The sequence below is a fragment of the Stegodyphus dumicola genome, chromosome 8 (genome assembly GCF_044657685.1).
Source record: "Stegodyphus dumicola isolate Sdum_Otavi_A_Nest chromosome 8, ASM4465768v1".
Taxonomy (NCBI): Eukaryota; Metazoa; Arthropoda; class Arachnida; order Araneae; family Eresidae; genus Stegodyphus; species Stegodyphus dumicola.
In genome coordinates this window covers 116892870-116912192 of record NC_140775.1, presented here as the reverse complement: position 1 = coordinate 116912192, position 19323 = coordinate 116892870, and the positions used below count along the sequence as shown (strand labels likewise).

Below are 19323 nucleotides of genomic sequence, written 5' to 3'. Positions count from 1 at the left end.
ATGGATTCAATTTGTATTTGTGTACAAAATTTTTCAAGTAATAAACATATTTTTAATATAAGAGTATTTCTGTACTAATTGTATATAAAACTTCACATTCAAATATTAAATAGGTATATTTATAGTTTGTGATTGAAAGAAAGAATTTCCTTTTTGTGTTATTTTACTGCCTAAAATTATTTTTATCAGTGAAAGAATTCTGGTTTTTGTGTTTTGTGAGTTGGCTTGTCTGGTTATACATAACAGCATGGGTAATGAAATAAATTTAAATAAATCAGTAATTTAAAGAATTCCAATCCTATCAAAGCATGTTTTCACTGATGACTTATACACTGGTTACCAGTAACAACATTTAACCCATAAAATCAGTAATGTGCCTCAATGCAGGAAATTTAGGGGGGGGGATTAATTCAATGGAACCATAGAACACTATTGACCCTAGTCAGAAGGTATTTGTGATCATCAAAGCCATTAGTCATTTGTGATCTGTAGGTGATCATTGATGTCTTACGGTGCAAGAAATTTGAAAAAAAAAAAAAAAAAAGGAAAGAAGGTTAATTTAGTGAAACCATACACACCATACGACACACAATGGAACCATACGGACAAAGGACACTTGTGACTCTCAAAGCCAGTGACTTGTCATTGATCATCTGTAGAATTTTTGTCTTACAATCGGGCATGAATCCGGACCTCAAAGTTACAAACTTTCTGCGCATGCACCGCATTGGCACTTGCGCACAGGCATTTTACGCGTGCGCGTAAGACCTTGACTACTGCGCATATGCGTGTGCGCAAGTGCAGAATACGTTTTCGCCTGCACGTTTAATGTATAACGGACGGTGTAAGCTAAAATTATCTATTTCAGTTAATGTTAATGATTGCATTGTTCCTTAATCTTCGAATTGGATCTCGCTTATTATTTTTTGCAGACTGTAAGAGCAATTTTATAAAAGTAAACTTGAACTTTCGATTATGTCAAATAGAATTTCCGATGCTGGAACTTCCAAAGGATCTACAAAACGAAAGTATATTTCGATGTCCAACAAACAAAAAGTGGAATTGCTGCAAAAAATGGATAAAGACATGAAGAATGTGACAGAGAGGTTAGTGAAAACGAAAAAATTTCGATTGACAAGTTAGTCGGTATTCTTGGCACAGCAATTAATGGGACTTGAACAGCGGAACTTTGTAACTGAACAAGAAATTATGTCTTTTTATAGAATTAAAGAGAAAGTATTATCACATAAAATGAAGCAACTTACATTGAGAGAAATGTTTAATAAAGTAAACAAAAAAATATTAAGCGCTTTTTTTTTTTTTTTTTTTTTATTTTGATACCCTTTAGATCATAATTGTTCTTTATTTCATAAATTACGGTTTCATATTTTTAATTTTAGAATTTCTGCGTGCCATCTTACGAGATTTAAACTGATGATCTATAATCCGGAAAAATCGATAATCCGGAATCGCCGAAGTCCCGACGAGTCCGGATTAACGACTTTTGACTGTATTTCAAAAATGATGACCCAAAAAGATGCTTCTAACATACTATATGCAACTACTACATTTTTATTTATAAGTGAACAATTATAAAATCCCTCTGTTTAAAAAAAAAGAAAAAAAAAAGTTTAAATTGAAAAAAAAAAAAAAATCTGCTTTTAGATATTATAAAATTATTTCTGCACAGTTTGCCATTTTTAAACCTGGAGTGGAAAGTAGGAATAATTGTGTAATGAGTAAACAATTTTTAATTCAGTGGGTTTTTCCTTAAATTTCACAGAGAGAAAAATATTTAAATATTAAGTAATAGCAATATGTTGAATTCAACTCTAACCAACAAGCTTATCTCTGTTCATTATTCACAGATTTGAAGTGGATGAAAAGAATTATGACCTACACTATTGTCTAAAAGTTCTGATATTTGATTAATGAAGACTAGAAGAAACTTAAGATGAAGTTTATAGTTAATCATAGTCTCTCATTGCTTGAATACAATGCAAAGAATATTCATACAACTGTATAAAAATGTTAGAAAAATCTTTGTTTGGAATGTTTTTCATCTTGCATGTTACTGTGGCTTGAAGTCAGTTACCTCGTCATGGCATTGACCTTTCACATGAAGTTTGATTTTTGACAATGAAAAAAATGTCACCTGCTGCCAAATCAGGTGAACAGGAGAGTGGTTAAGAATTGATATATTTTATTTTGCTAGGAACCGCATCACAATTGCAGTCATGTGAGCAGGCGAGTAGTCATGCAGCAAGAAGAAATACCTCTCTTTCCATCATTCCAAACATGCTGAATCCTCTTGGACAGTCGATCAATGACACCTGGGAATTAGATTTCCAGTTTTATCCCAGTTATAATTATATGTCAGGAAGAAAATCTGTCTCAGAACTTTTCATTTAGATAGTGTATATTTCTGTCCACGTGCAAAAGTACCGCATGGAATTTATTACATTTGCATCAGTGAAGAAAACTTAGATTGTTCATTGTTGAGCATACTACTTATGGTATTAAGTATTTTTTGAAGTGCAGAGAAACTTTTAAAGGAAAACTATGGGTTTCATTGGAGATGAGCAAAGAATCTCCATTCGGAAGCAAAATTGCTTTGAAGAACGACGACTGTCTACCCTTCAGTCTAAAAACTGAAGTTTGCATACTTTTATATGAGATGTTGGATTGCTTCTATATTAAATAAATTACTTTGAAAAATATATGATAAAAATAGCAAAATATAAGGATGTTGCAAATGAAAAATCACCGATTTTAAGGAGGATTGAAAAAAAAATTAAATAAAGAGAATATCTGTTTAATCAAAGTAATCTCCTACAGCTTAGCTGCATTTTTGTCAATATATGACATCATCATTCATATCCTACTTTTTAAAATTATTCTGGAACTGATGAAGTTTTGTAATGCCTAATAAACTAATGCATCACTGTCAAAGGATTTCTTTGCCCCCCCCCACACACACACACAAGAAAAAAGCTCAAATCTCAGAAAAAATAGTAAATTGTTGGGGAAATGTTAGACAGCATGGCAGATGAGGCATAAATTAATGTCCTAAATGATCGATTTGTTGCCCAGCATGACATTCTGTGATATTTGTGATTAAAATAATCTTTTATTTATCATTTATTTAAACATTAGAAAAAGTTTTGTGTGAAAAACATTATTTTTTAAAAGACTTGTTTCGTAAACTTCAGTTCATTTCAGAAATTTGATCAAAAACAATTACATTCTTCAAGAAATTGAGCACATGCACATGAATGAAACTGGCCCTGAAATGAATGTGAAGCTATATTTTGTTTTATTTATCATAGAAGTCAATTGATCACAGTTATTCAAAACTTTGTTCACATCTATAAATATGAGCATAAAATAATTTATACTTAAATTAAACATATTCTCAATTAAAAATACCTTATTCACAAATAACCAATGCAAAATGCTGAAAATTTTAATGCCCAGTCATAATATTTGCTATCAGTGACAATATATTACTGATTAAAACATTAACATAAATATTTTTTGATACAAATTTTGCAATTAATATATCTAATTTTTTTTCAAATGTATCATGAAAATCATTCCAATACATAAAAAATGTAACTTATATTTACGCAGTAGGTTAAAGTGTTACAATCTGTGAAAGTGTACTAAAAAACAAAATTAGTTTAACCCGTTCAGGACCAGCGTCACATGTGCGCGGCACAACGATTCCACTTCTACCAGCTCAGCGTCCCATATACGGGATGCAGCGATTCTGCTCCTACCAGCCCAGCGTCCCATATATGTGACATTAAAATGGAAAAATTTATTTGAGTTTTTAAAAGCCAGTAAATGGAGCTAAGTGGTAATTGCTTTCACATGAATTGATTCATACAGCATTTGACCTTCATGTACTGGCATTAGTTTCTGTTTTGTGCTTCTGGTTTTGAGAGATTTATTGAAATAAAAAACTGGAAATTACGGCTTTTTATAAGTGTGCCTGTGAATTAAAAGGTAACAGGCATTTTTGTTTATTTCGTTAGGATTTTTTTCCTATTTATTTTGAAACTTAACATAAGCTTTCATGGTTAATTAAAAAGTAACATTGCAACATAATTACAGAAGGGAAAAGACTATCAGCTTTCTCGACACATAATGCATCTTGCTCACATTTCTCAGAAAAGAGCCAGCGTTTTTGTTTTTTACTCGATTCAATAGGTCATTATACATAATGCCTTGAATAGTCATTATATATAATGACATAGGCATTATGTTGATCACTTTCTGGTCATCGTGGATGCTGTTTTCGATTTAGAAAAACAGGAAGTTTTCTATTATAAACCTGATGTCACACACTGTTTGAGGAGGAAATATTTCTGAGTGTCTTTTGAAGAAATTTTGGGTCTGAATGTGTTGGGGTTATATTCAGTTTCATTCCATTAGCCATGGCTAAGAGACCTTACTTAAAAACTTAAAAATTTATCCAAAATCACCAGACATTCCACCTTTCCATCTAACTGGAAGACAAAAAAGTTTATTACTTTTTTTAAAAAGTTTATTACTTTCTGAAAATTTACGTTGAAGGAAAAGGAAAAGGTAATAAAGGTAGGAGAAGAGGCGTTGTGTGCGCTAAAACCAAGGAAACACAAAAGCAAACAACATATTTTGAGTGCAAAATGTGCAATGTAGGACTGTATGTCTATCCTTGTTTTGAATTATTTCACACACAGCTGAATTTTTAAATTGGAATTTAATTACCTACAAGTAATTCTTGTTTAGTTTTTTTTTTTTTTATTTATTTATTATTTATTTCGTATTTGTAATTTTTTTTTTTAATGTTTATGGTATTTATTTCTGTGTGTATAGTTAGGATTTTAGTATTTTGCCTGTTTAGTTTATTTCTATTAGTGTGATATTCTTTGTATTAATACACATTAAAAACAAGTACATTAAATACACAACTTCAAAAATTGAAGTCATAATATCAAAATGCTGATTTTATGTGGGTGTTTATTATTATTATTATTATTATTATTATTATTATTGATGCTAAAGCAAAATTTAAAGTTTAAAGAAATTAAACATTTAGCAGTAGTAGCAATGAAAGCTCCCTGAGATATATTGTGCAGACATTGAAGACAATAAAGGATTTTGAACTTATCCAATTTATTAACAATATAATAAAGAATAAAAACACAAAAAATAAATGTCAACAATATTAGAGTATTAGGAAAAATATAATATAATCATCATTCATCCAACAATATTTTTACCTGGTCTCCAAAACACTGGCATTCTATACAAACAAAAATGTCCTAAACAGTAATTATGCGGCCTAAAAATAAAGCTGGCTACCCATTCAATAAGTTCATGATCAATGGTCAAGAAAAACTCCTGAAAATTTAAATGAAGTTCTTGAAAACACTTAAAACCGGCCTAACTCCGTTTGCACAAGGAATCGCCATTCACGTATTTTTAATTCCGCCTTCATTGAAGAACATGGATGCCACCCATGGCAGTCACTCGAATGGTAGCCTCTGGAACCATCATCTCGCAAACCGGAATCAAGGCATTTTTATTCACCGGACTGCATGCATCCTTTTGAAGGGGCTGGAAACCGCTCACTCACTTGCCGGGAAAGCAGGAACTAGAAGCATTGAGCCTGCTTAAATGCTTAAATGCTAATTGCTTATGCTTATATTAGCCCAGTTGGGCTTTAATAAGCTATATTGATCTAATCCCCTAAGGACAATCAGAATGTCAACTATCAGCTAGTTCCCAGCCAGGAAATCGGAGCGGGTAAGGAAAAGAGGGCCCATCGGCCATAGTGACAAAGTCCAATCATCAAAGTAACTTAATTCTTACCCCTGAGACAAGAGTAATAATCACGTGTATGGAGCTATGAAGATGCAAAAGAAATGAAAATACATGAAATGTGCATAGGATACAGTGTTGAACATGTAATAAACAAATGAAAGTGAAGTAATGTACGCATAAAAATGTGTTATTTACATATTTGAAAACGAGTGGGCTAAGTGACAAAATTGTGATCCCTCATTCTGTGAGCCGTAAAAGGCCTGATATTGTAGTCCTCAGGAATGCAGACATAGTTCAGTACAGCATTAAAGTTTCCTTTACTGCAATTCAAGCCTTTGTCAAAGAACTTGCTGTTAAGTTTTTGCAGATATTTGTCAATATATTCAACTTGTAAATCATCGTGCAGGAGTTTGTTACGGATGTAAAAATGCGCTCCTGTCATGGTGCGTAAGATTGTGTTTTGAGTCACCTGCAATTTGTTGATATCTGAGCTCGTAGCAGTCGCCCAGACAGGGGACGCATAACACATAATTGGTCTTAAAATGGAAATATAAATCTGTCTTTTCCTTCTCAGATCTAACTGCGAGCTGCGCCCTAGCAGTACTTGTAATTGTTGAGCAATTCCTCTGGTCTTGTTTGCAATGTAATTGACATGCGTACTCCACGTGAGTCTTCGATTCAAGTAAACACCTAAATACTTGGCCTTGTTTACCATCGGGACACGTTGGCCGAATAGGTAAAGTGGCTGAACTGAGACCAGTATTTTCTTCCTTCTAACAAGAAGTAGCTGTGATTTAGTCGCATTGATGGAAATCTTCCACCTGGAGCACCACTCCTCAATGTCCATAATTATATCCTGCATAACAGAAATTGCCCTGTTAGGCTGAATAGATCTGACCGCTACAGCGGTGTCATCCGCATAGCAGGCCAGCAATGTATTTCTGTTGAGTTTATCCCGCGGGAAATCAGCCGCATAGAAAAGATAGAGTACTGGGCCAAGACAGGACCCCTGGGGGACGCCTGCAGCGATAGTTTTGTATCCAGAATGACTTTGCTTGCAGCTAACTGTAAAGTAACGATTTGCAATATAAGATCTGGTGAGTAAGATCAGTTCTCTAGGCAAATTCATCATTATCAATTTATATATTAAGCCCTCATGCCAGACACGGTCAAATGCTTTGGCCACGTCCAGCATGAGCACTGCAGTACAACTCTTATGATGCAGAGCAGAGCCGATAAATTCCACAAGCCTAATCAGTTGTTTAGATGTGCAAAGTTCGCTCCTAAATCCATACTGATCTTCCGGAAGTACCTGTAAATAAGGCTGGAATTTCCTTAAAATTATTCGTTCAAAGATCTTGCCTATATTAGAGAGCAAGCTTATGGGCCTGTGATTTTCCGCCTTAGTGATGTCTTTTGCAGGCTTCGGTAGTAGGAAAACTTTTGCGTACTTCCAGCAGTCCGGGAAGTAGCATAACGTAATGCATATATTAAAAATGCTGGAAAGTCTTGTGATTCCACCGTGCGGGAGGTTCCTGATCATTAAATTTGTAACTCCATCAATACCTGGGGCTTTCTTGGGGTTCAATTTGGAGATAATATCCGTAACTTCTCTTGGATTAGTTAAACCATCGGCATTTAGAGCCGTGGGAGCACCTAGCCATTCTTCTACTTTCATTCTGACTTGGGTCTCAAAGTGAATATTACGAGGTGTCTGATTGGGAGAAAACTGCTTTTCAAGATGTGAAGCAAAAATCTGACATTTGTCAGTATCTGAATAAGCAGTGACGCCGTTGTCAATAATTGGCCTATCACACTGATGCGTCCTCTTTAACATTTTTGTAAACTGCCAGAAGGCATCACTGTCTAAGTTTAACTCCTCCATTTTAACATTCCAAGCCTCACACTTTAATTTATGCATTTCAAGCTTAATATGCTTACTGATCCTATTTAACTCCATTTTAATAATTGGGTCCCAGGTGATATTATACCTCCTTCGCAGCCTGTTTCTTTCGGCTATGAGAGATTTGACGTACCTTGGAATCTTAGCGATTTTACAAGACCTTTGAGTAACCTTGGTGGCCTCATAGTAAGAGTCATTAAGACATGTAGTAAACTTATCAATCTCCTTGTCAATATCAGAAGGGCTTTTCATAGCACCTAATTTAGGGAGCCTCACTTTCACAACATTGTGGTACATTCTCCAGTCGGTATGGGTCTTAACATTCGTATAATTAATACTGGTGACCCCTAGTGTAGCAATCACAGGAGTATGATCAGAGCTTAAGTCGTCTCGAACCTCCAGCACCATATTAATTCCTGTATTAGTCAAGATGATATCTAGAATATCAGGAGTGTACCTGATGTTGCTGGGCCTGAACGTCGGTACGTCAGGCGCAAATATATCAACTGGGTGGTTACTGATATACTCTCTCAGTACTTTACCATTGTGATTAGTGCTACGGCAGCCCCAATCTTTATGCTTACTATTGAGGTCGCCACCAACAATCATTATTGAAGAATCCGGAATAATATTTTGTAACATTTCCTCAGTTAGCCTATTAGTAGGGGGGTTGTAGATTGCCGCAAATAAGGTATCTCCAATCTTAGGCAAGCTAATAGAGGCAATCACAATTTCATAGCCCTTGTCTCTTTCAGTCGAAATTAAACAAGATGAATATTTACAATGAACGTAGATGAGTGCTCCACCTCCTCTGTGATGTAACCTATCACATCGGTAGGTTCTATAATTTTTGATGCTAACTCTGTCTCCTGGGGTGATGTGCGTCTCGGAGATCAGGCAAATATCAATGTCGTTCTCATACATAAAGTCCTCCAACTCATCTTTCTTTCCTCTTATGTTGTTAGCATTCCACACTAACATCTTGATTGGCCTAAAATTATTATCTTTCCTATCCATGATTGGGTTCATTATTGACCGCGTTGAAACTACTAGCATTGGCGCTAGGAGCTAAATTTACTTGTAGAATGCCGGAAGCCTTAATAGCCTCAACAAGGTTTTTAAGCCCTTCAAAAATACTTCTAGCTTCATCTAGAGTATTCATTGTTTGCCCGCCAACAGCGGCGGCATAAGATTTATTGATAATTACTCTATCACTGAAATTCTTCAAAGGCGGATTTTGAGTATTTATTTTGGGAAAATTCGGGCAACCCCTGTAGTTGCTTGTATGATCTAATTGGCAGTTTATACACTTAGGTTTATCTTCTCTTGGCTTGGGGCAGTCTTTTGAATAATGATCGCCAGCGCATTTCATGCATTTCGGGTCATGCATACATCCTGCCTGGGCATGATGAAATGCTTGACACCGAAAGCATTGTACCGGCCCTTTCCTTTCTTTGTAAGCTTCTACTTTAACATTCAGCAAACATAATTTAGTTATATTATGTATCCCTCTCGCTTTTTCATTCCTCTTCAAAATAACTAGAAACAGGGGCAGATTAAATTTTTCTCCATTTCTGCGTCTTACTAATTGCGAGACTCGTTCAACTGGGAAACCTCTATCTATCAGTTCATCAGATATCTCTGAGGTTGGCGTGTCGATCGGTAAGCTGCGTATAACAACTTTAACCTTCTTGTTTTCGGGTAAAATAAATGAGTGATATTTCACTCCTTTGGCATTAAGTAATGCAGTTAAACTCTTATGAGTTTCTATACTGTCAACTTTTAGCTCATAGTGGTCTTGAGCTTTCATTATACCTGATTTTAGCTTAATTCCTGCATCTTTAAACATTTCCTTATATTTTGACCAGGAGTATTTACCATCCTGTATAATAATCGGGGGAGCTTTATTGCTCACTTTATTTGGATGTATGAATTTATCCACATCCTGCTCATTATTTTCGGCAGAATTGGTACCAGTTTCATGATCATGAGCATCACCTATTAGCCCAGCCGGGCACGTGACCTCATCTGCAGCACCGATAGGCCGCACCATGCTTTCCGTCTGAGACGTACTCGCAGCCGGCTTTTCGGGGATCTCACTAGATGGCGCCACATTAGCGTGGGCTTTATCCATATTATCCACGTCTGGGGCTGTATCCATATTATCATAAGTTATTTCCGTGGTCGGCTCAGCTGTCGAAACTTCTGACAAAACAGAGGAATCCGTCAGAGTAGACTTTCGAGAGGGTTTTCTTAGTCTTCTAGTAAAATCTCCTTTAGGACCTGAGTCCGTGTCGGAGCTGTCTTCATTCAGTGCTTTATGTTTTTTCGACTGCTCTTCATCTGAGTGCGCAGGGCTGCTGGCTCGTCTGACATTAGTTTTGTTGATTCCAGTTATTGAAGAATCACTGTCATTAACCTTAGGAGCAGGGATGTTTGGTTTGGGAAGAGAAGTAGAAGAACGATCAGCGTTCAGTTCTCTGTCAATGAAAAGTTTGAGGCGTCGAAGGAATTTAAGGTCTCGTGCGTCCTTAGATGAGAGAGATCCATCAGCTTCTTTGATGCATTCTAAGTTGGTAATCTCAGAGGCAATAAAATCAATCATTCGATCCATGGTGGAGCGGATGGCAGAAAATGAAGCAGCGGAGAAAGCAACCAGAGTCTATTGCAATGCCGACCTACTGTTACAGCGGCATGCACTCTGATCAGGTATAATAAAAGAAGAGTTCTAATATCACAAAATCAGGAGCGAGCAGATGCACGTCTTAAAATGTGAGCGAGATATAGCATTGAGCCAGAGCGAAGCGAGATACTTATAGCAAAAGGTGGAATGACATCATCTCACGGCAACCAATCAGCTATCGGCACGAATCGGCTTTTCAGATGACGTAACATCATGTTTCGTTTTTGCATCTCAATTAGGTTGAAGCAGTCCGTTCTCAATGCAAACAGTGGCAGCAAGAAAAAGAAGTAGAAGTAACTACTATATTACATTAAAATAAGGACTAAATTAAATAAACATTTCAAGGAGGAGAGATGATGCAGTAAAAGTTTTAAAAATAAGCTATATTTTCCAACAATTATTATTAGGCTTAACTGCTGAAAATGTGCGGGCCGGTGGTGAGGATCCATTTTAGCGGGTCTAATCCCGTGACTGCACTTCGTTCTCCCAGCGCTGGTCCTTAAGGGGTTAAGATAGCAAGAGAATACTAAGAATTTTTTTACATTGCATAAATATTTATCCCCAAACACTATCTATATATCAAAAAAAGAAAATAATTTAAATACAAAGTTGAATTGTTAAATAAGGATTATATGGTACAGTAAATATCACACATACTATATTTGATAATACAGTTCCCAAATATACAGCAGGGTGTTTTTGCTACAGAAAATTGCTCAAATTTGGCATCTTGCATTATGCACATTGAACACTATATATATATTATGATACATTACTTTTATTACAAGTTACTGTTATTACTTGTATTACAAATTTGCCAATTCTGGCAACTAATCCTCCGATTTTGGTACTTGACCAAAGTGACCACTTTAACAGGTAGATACCAACACTTCTTATTTGCCATATTATAACTAATTAAAGTTACTCAATGTATGTCCCTTTAAAAGAATACTTGCTTGCTTTAAAAAAGAAAATATTTTTCTAGTCTCTTTACTGACTGAATGTTTTATTTACTTATAGTGCAGAAGAAGCTGGAAATTATCTTGAAACATATAAAATGTTTGAAAATAAATCAGCTGACCTAATAAAAGAAAAACAAGATAATGATAATTATTCACAGGTAGGTAAATAAACTTTTATACATAATAAACCAGACTTTAACATTCAGTGTAAACGATTTTCGTTTAAAATTTGCATATTAAAAGTTGTGCATTCAACTAGTAACCTCATCTATATGTTATCTTGCATTTAAAATACTTAAATGTAAAAGTTTAAGGCTTCTATTATTAATCAAATAATTTGATTTATAAATTTATCTTTGAAAAGCTCAGTAACTGAAATTTATTTATTGTATTTTAGCTAACTACCTTATAATTATTTGTCCAACTTATTTACTTCCAATTTAATTACAAATTAAAGTCGTATTATATGTTTAATTAGTCTCCATTATGGAATAAATTAACTGAATAATATAATTTTTTAATTAAATTTGCAGCAAATGTTACAAATATAGTGCTTTTATGAAAAGTTACATTCTTGTATTTTATTTTATTGTACTTTCTCCTCTATTTAATTCAGCTTATTGACTGCTTGACTACAATAAGATCAGTAAATAAAACAGATGCTATGGTTCTCCTCTCCACGTTCAAAGTAAGTTAGTGAAATTAATTTTCAATGCAGTAAATTACTACTGGTAAAATATAATCTATTGTTGTGCTTATTCACACAGTGTAATGAATTTAATATATGAATAGTTGTGTACTAGTTCATAATGAGTTTAATGTTTTTGTACTAATTCTTAATGAATTTAATATATTATCATTTAAGCACAGTTTTCTCTTGAGGCACGGACAGTTAGGGATTCCCTCCTTAAACTTTCAGCACTGAAGACATGTTTTGTTTGAAGGAAATTTCAGCTTCGTATGAAGTGTAAACTTTTCTGATTTGTTTATTACTGCTAATGTCACAGTTATGACAGAAATACAGTTAACAAATTCCTTGAAATTTTGCATAAAACGAGCATTTGTCATTTTTGAAAGGATTAGGCCATTTTTATTTAGAAAAATGTCTTTAAGTTATTACCTTTTTCTTGTTGCTTGGAGATAGTTTAAGAAAGAAATTTAATTTGAATGGGTAGAAATTAGGCAATTTTCATTTTTGAGAAGCTGAGGTTTAAAGTTGTTGCACTTGAGGAGGAGAGGATTTTTGCACAGTATGGAAATTATTAAAAAAAGAATGAAAATAGGTAAGGCTTTGGCTTCTCCTTGCAGTACAGAGCACAGTCCCCCAAGTCCAGCTTCCCAATAAATAAGGATGTTGATGTATCTTCACAGCCATCATGGTCATGAGAAGAACAATCATTTGAGAATACTTAAAAGTGTGACGCTTGTCAGTTCCGGATCTAGCAGGGGGCAAGCCGAAGTTCTTGCCCCGGGCGGCAAATTCAAATATAACGCTGGATCGTATTTGGTATGTTTTCACTAAAACAACTCTCTAATTTTAGTACAATGTTAATAGTTTTAAGGCCAAGTTTAAAAACCTCTTTTAAGAAGATTTATAATTAAATACTAAGAACCCTTTTAAATGAATATGAGTTAAAATTAAGTACAGCCGATTACAACTATAAATATAACATCAGAAAGAGACCAATAGAGGGACTCCAGGCATCAATGATAGAATAAGACTGACCCTGTCAGTAACATCTGGAGTCCCTCTATCGTTTCCTGTCTGGGTGGGGTGCATTCAAATGAGAAATTGAACTTGATACCTGACTTTAGTGACTGCGTCACCTTATAAGCCGATAGCTTGTTGAAGAAGCCACCTGGTTTTCATAGCAACGTCTGCTGGGAAATGGAGAAGCATTGTAACTATTTTCTAAGAGCTAACCCCCAAAAAAAATTAACCTTGGACCATCCTGTATAAATGAAATAATTCAAATTAATATTCGTTGAATATATACAAGACACCGTTATTATGTATTCAAGATGAAGCAAAGCATTTAGAATTGTTTGCAGCCAGTTGGCAACGCAACTTAGGCTCATCGTTGGTTTGAATCGGAACAGTGGAGCACATTTTGGATTTTAAAGCTAGATTTTTTTTTTTTTTTTTTAAATAGTTATCAAGTCTCTTCAGTACTCTTTTTTTGGGGGGGTCCCCCCTCCTAGATATGCTTGCTTTTAATAGCTCACACTATATTTAGCGATACGCAACCATTTTTTTAATACTATTCAGTGTAATTACGTCAGTTCTTATTCTTATTAAGGCAATTCATGGTGAATTTCGTTTAGATTAAAAGAAATCATCTGCGTGCCGAGGGGAAGAAAAGCGGAATATAGAAAGTGAGCCGAAGATAAGGCCAAACAGAGAAAACAAATTTCAGCTAAGATGAAAAAATAACTTCACGGAAGAAGTAAATCATAAGACCCTGCCGCAATTCCAATTATGTTGAGATTCTAGAGGGTATTACTATTTCTTGTGCAATTTGCACGATCAAACATGACTGCATATATCATCCCCAAACAATCTACAAATCAGCATTTGAAAGAACAACCTTCTCCATCGATAGTAGCTGGAGAACATGAAACCATGATATAAAGATCTCTTCATTTATATGGGGGTGGGCAGCAGAAAGATGAAAATCTAAAAAATTTTGATTTGTTGGATCCATGCAGTTGGCTGGTCATAGAAAACAATAAACGATCACCAACAGTCTTTCTTAAGCAGTCAATCAGTATTATTAGCCAATAAACATCCAAAAAATGTAAACCTCAGTCCTATTGAACATGATGGTAGACATTTGACATGTGATACAGAATGTTAGTATATAATGAAAAGCTAGAAGATCATGGTTTACATATTCTAAAAACAAGAATGCAATTTTTTGTACACCCTGCAAGATTTATCAGAAACATAGTGCTCCCACTACACCATACTACAGGCTTCATTAATTGGAAAAAAGTTTTAGCAAAATTAACTGAGCACGAAGCATCTGAAATCCACAGAGGTGCATGATTACATGGAAAATTTGAGTACAACAAATGAAATCGTGCCAAGGCATCGATCATGACACTGAGTGACTCATTCACACGGAGAAAGAAAAATGGAGAGAGATTCTATATAGTCATGTATCTTTCAACAAACTGTCGTTCTTTTCTTGGATCTGATGAAATCCCAAGTAGCCTGTTCACAAAGTGTCCTCGACCTAGCGAAGTAAATTTTCTAATTTAATCTCTCCGCTTGCCAAATGTAATTCAACTCTTAAATACCACTCAAAGCACTTAGCAAAGGGAAAGAAATCATATTTATCAAAGATGATTCAAAATGAAGTTATTAACTTAAAGGCAAAACATACCGCTGAATGACCTCTGAATACTGGTAGTTCAACCTTGCCAGGGTTCAAACCCAGGTGAACAGGCTGGCTGCAAGGTTTGTTTTCGTGGATTTTCTCATGTGTAACATGAATACGAGCCAGTTTCCTTTAAAAAGTTCCTCCACAAAAGAACGTATCCTCTAATCAGATAGCCCTCTTGTCTTTGCCATATTCATATAATCTGACCTAATTGAACCAATATGCAATAATACAGAATAGTGAGAAGCTTAGGAGATGCCCGTTCCCCCTAGAGCGGAAAAATGAATGGTGGCGAGGACTGGAGGGTTAGAAGCACTTCAGGATTAGAGTTAGGATTAGGATTGAATCAGGAAGTAAGCTCTCCAGAAAGGCGATTCTCCTAGAAGGAGGCAATTTTCTAATTATGTAACTTTGGTACGTATTTTCCCTTTATAACAAACAAAAAAAAAAAACAAGGGGGCAATTTTCTAGTTATGTAACTTTGGTATGTATTTTCCCTTTATAACAAAAAAAAAAAAAAAAAAAGCAAGTAAAGCATTTACTATAAAATGGAGCTTAGGTTTTTACCTCAAACCCTATCTATTTCTGTATTTATTAAACAAATTAGAACTTGTTAGAGAAACTTAAAGGATGATGGGTGAGGGCGGCAGTTTTAGCTTTTGCCCCACATCAGAAAAATCAAAGATCTGACGCTGACGCCTTGTTCCCAGTCAGCGGTTGCGAGTCCAATTCACCCAGCAAGATTGCCTCAGAATTGTCTGTCTTCAGATAAATCTTATGCTTCATCTTCTGACTAAGGTTCTGAATGGGTCGTAAGCTTTGGAAAATAAGATTCTTATGCTTCTTCTTCTGACTGAGACATATAGACGGTTGTTATCTATCTGCTGTTGTTTGCATAGCTAGAGGAGCATCTAAACAGCTGTTGTTGAGTGCATGGAAGATCTTAAATTTGCAGTCCCTATTCCAAGTATATTTCCTCCTACACCAAATTTAGATCGATGGTGGAAGTTCTTGTGTTCTAGAATTCTTGATAAATTGGACCTGCATTGACTTATTCTATTATCCATTGATAGCTATATATCATAATAAAATAACACCACACACATTACACAGTTTCAATACATTTATTTTCCATAGCGACTCTCTGGCGCTAGGTTTCACCTTAAAGCGTAACATATGAAACGCAACTTTCAATGTACTACAAAAATCAAGTTTCTCACAGAATACATTTCAACACCAATTCCGGCGGCGCATGCACCATTAGCCAAGATTCCTCTCTGGCGCCAAGCATTTCTCAGCTAATACAAAACAGGACCTTCTTATGGCGCAGAAATTGAGTGAGGCAGAGATAGCAGTTGGTACAAATGGACAAATTGTTGCATGCACTTGATGAAGAAAAAATTTTAACTCATTTTACATGTATTTTGGCTTCTGTATTGTCATACAGTAACTTAAAATTAATGACTTGTAATATTTAGATATGTAATGAGAGATAATTGGTTAAAGTGAAGTTCAGGTTAGTGCAAAACACTAATTTGTTCATTATTCTAAATGCAGAGTATTTTTAATTAACAAAATAAAATGTGTGTTGTTTAGACATTTAAGAAAAAACTGTTGTAGCGACCTGTAGCCAGTCATCCATCTACCTTAACTTTGTTAATCTATGATTAATAAATGTATTTTAATTGCAAATTTTTGTGTATGTTTACTTCTATAGTGGTCTATCATGTCCCCGCATGATCCTAAAAGATAACATAAATTTTCTAAAATGAACCTTGGCAACTTATATGCAGTTTAGATGTGGAATAAATTAATTATGTGTATCTGAAATTATGATCTGATTTATTACCATAATAAATCAGGGTTATCTGCCCTGGTGTCTAGAGGATTTTGTAGAAATGAGTTTTAAATTAATATTTTAATTTGCTTTATATAGTTTATAAGTTTGTATAATTTAGTTTAACTGCATTGACTAGCTTTTCTAGATTTCAGATCTTAAGTGAATATATTTTAAAATATTTACTCTAGCACTTGTTGTTCAGAAATTTAACAGATAAGTTTAAATTCATATTTTCAAATTTATTAAATTTTGTTTCCTCTATAGCAGATCTCTGGCTTTCATTTCACTGATTTTAATTAAATTAATGTCATGTAAACAAAGATTGAGTTTTACTGATTATTCAAGTGCTTTTCTCCCTCACCCCTGCCCAAAGAAGTATATATCTGTTGCATATAACACTAAGAAATAGAAATTTTAAAAGTATTTGTTTATATATTTTCTGTGATATTTAGACTTTAAAAGGTATCATACAAGCTTCAATAGAAGAGTTAGCTGCATGTCCTGGTTTTGGACCATTAAAGGTAAGATATGATTTTGAACTAATTTCAAACTATACTCAAAGAATATTGATAAATGGGAATATTGTTTTTTTATAGAAGTTTCACATTGTTTCTTTGAAAATAATTATTAAAAACGAAGTGAAAAAAAGGGTTTGGGTTCACCTAAGTTAGCTATCCTCTGTGCCAGAAATAATTTTCAAAATTTTTTAATAAAACTTAAGTATTTATTTTAAATGTGACTCTTTCTTTTAGGCAAAACGTCTTTATGAAGCTCTGAGGAAACCGCTGAGAAATGAAGCTAGATAGATTCCATGAATAAATGCATGAACATTTGTATTCATAAAATTTATCTGTGTATTTATATCATCTGTGTTTTTTCTTTTAATCTTTCTGACCTAAAGATAATTTAATGCCTCTAATTTCTTGAAAAGTTTCACTCTAAAGTTTGATACATTCCCTTTAAATGAGTTTTGATATTTCTGAGCATTCGACTGACATGTAGTTAATAAGTTATGAATTATATTAAGAATAGGAATTAACTATATATTTATATATCTGTTGTGAGAGGAAAGCTTTTTAGGTTAGATACAGATGCAGACAGTAATGTGAAAGTGTAAGGAATTAAACATTCTGTCCATATATCTCTAACTTTTGTCTAAAGACAGAAAGAGATCTCTGATTAGTCCTTTGACCAAGATTTCTGTTCTGATGGTTCAAGTTCACAGTTGGCAAACAATAGTTCATCACTGGCTAGTGTTGAAAGCCAAGTTGGCATTTCAAATAGTGGATGGTTTTCACTTCAGAAAATTGCTTCCTGCTGCTGCATATCATTCACTTCAGCCATTCATAGCAGATTGCTACATGTCTTTGTGTTGTAGATGTCAGTATTTCTAGTTAACTGAAAAATGTTGGATTAAGTTGTTTATAGTTTTACATTTTTCATCAAAGACATAATTAATTTGGTACTTTGCTGTTATGGGGAACATATTAAAAATGTGTATATATATACACATAATAAACATACATGCACACACATATATATTTTTTTTTCTGAATCAGGTCCCGGTAAGAGAAGAGTACCATTAATTTTTCATATCTATTAAAAAAAACTTATTATGACAAAAGTACTTTTGAAACTTTAAAAATATATAAGGGAAAAAAAGAAAGAGAGAAAAGCCAGCATATGAAAGTCTGAAAACAGTCTCATAATTAAGGAAATATAAATTTACTTTCTCAGACATGAATCTCAGTTAAAAATAAAGAGCACTACTAGTAAATTAAGAACTGCTATTAATATGCATTCATGGAATTGATTTGCTGTATATTCTGAAAATGAGTTGTTAATATTTAAATATAATTGACCAGGACATTTCAAAAATATCCCGTAATAAATGTATGGATTAATAATCTGACGTAGTTGCTGGCAACTGTTATAATACACCAGAATACATAAATTCAGAAAAAATCTGTAATTTTTTATATTGGCCTAAAAAAATAATAAAATATCTATTTCGGAAACTACATCTGAGTTATATGCTTATCTAAATTTTTTAAATATATATTAAAATAATTTATTTTATGTTTCTTAACTTTCACATTTAAAGAAAGTTATATAATTGACTTTCAGTAAGCAGAACTTGAAGAGAGGGGAAAAAATGTGTTGAGTAAATAGAAGTTAAATTTCACCTGAAAATATTTAGGATTTTACTTTGATATGATATAAATATTTTTGGAAGGAAAGTAAATATTATTACATGCATTAATCATAAAAATTATTTTATTGTGCACAAAATATTAAAATAAAATTTATTTTAAAAATTCATATTTTTTAGAGGAGTATTATTTACATTGATTTTCTTGAATGGAAGGATGTTTTTTTCCATCTTGTTTCTCAATTAGTCACTTGTTCACTTGAGATAAAATAAACAAAGGCTTCTAATTTCTCCCATGAGTAATGTGAATGCATTTTCCAGTTTTCCTTAAGAAGTCCTCTCCACAAAAGCATCCATCCTCTTTTGCAGATTTGAGCTATCCAGTAGAGTACTTCTAACACATTTCTAATGGGTCATCCAAAATAAAAATAAAGCAGTACAAAAACATAAGAAAATTTCATTGAGTTACATCAGCATCATGGAAAAATCCTTTTTTAAAAAACATTATTAGGTTTATTCATAAAAAGTCATGGAGATGCTGTTTAATTATCTCCAAGGAATGAACTCCATACCATTCAGAGAA

The 19323-nt window shown here is 33.9% G+C and overlaps 1 protein-coding gene across 1 annotated transcript in view; it reads left to right on the top strand.

Annotated features, from left to right (window-relative positions):
- Positions 1 to 18910, top strand: part of Ercc1 (DNA excision repair protein Ercc1) — a 49840-nt gene extending 30930 nt beyond the window's left edge. Inside the window, exons 7-10 of the mRNA XM_035354770.2 lie at positions 11421 to 11520; positions 11979 to 12050; positions 17041 to 17109; positions 17341 to 18910. Coding sequence (XP_035210661.1) covers positions 11421 to 11520; positions 11979 to 12050; positions 17041 to 17109; positions 17341 to 17394 — 295 coding nt within the window. The 3' untranslated portion in view covers positions 17395 to 18910. The remainder of the gene's footprint in view (positions 1 to 11420; positions 11521 to 11978; positions 12051 to 17040; positions 17110 to 17340) is intronic.
- Positions 18911 to 19323: the final 413 nt, after the last annotated feature.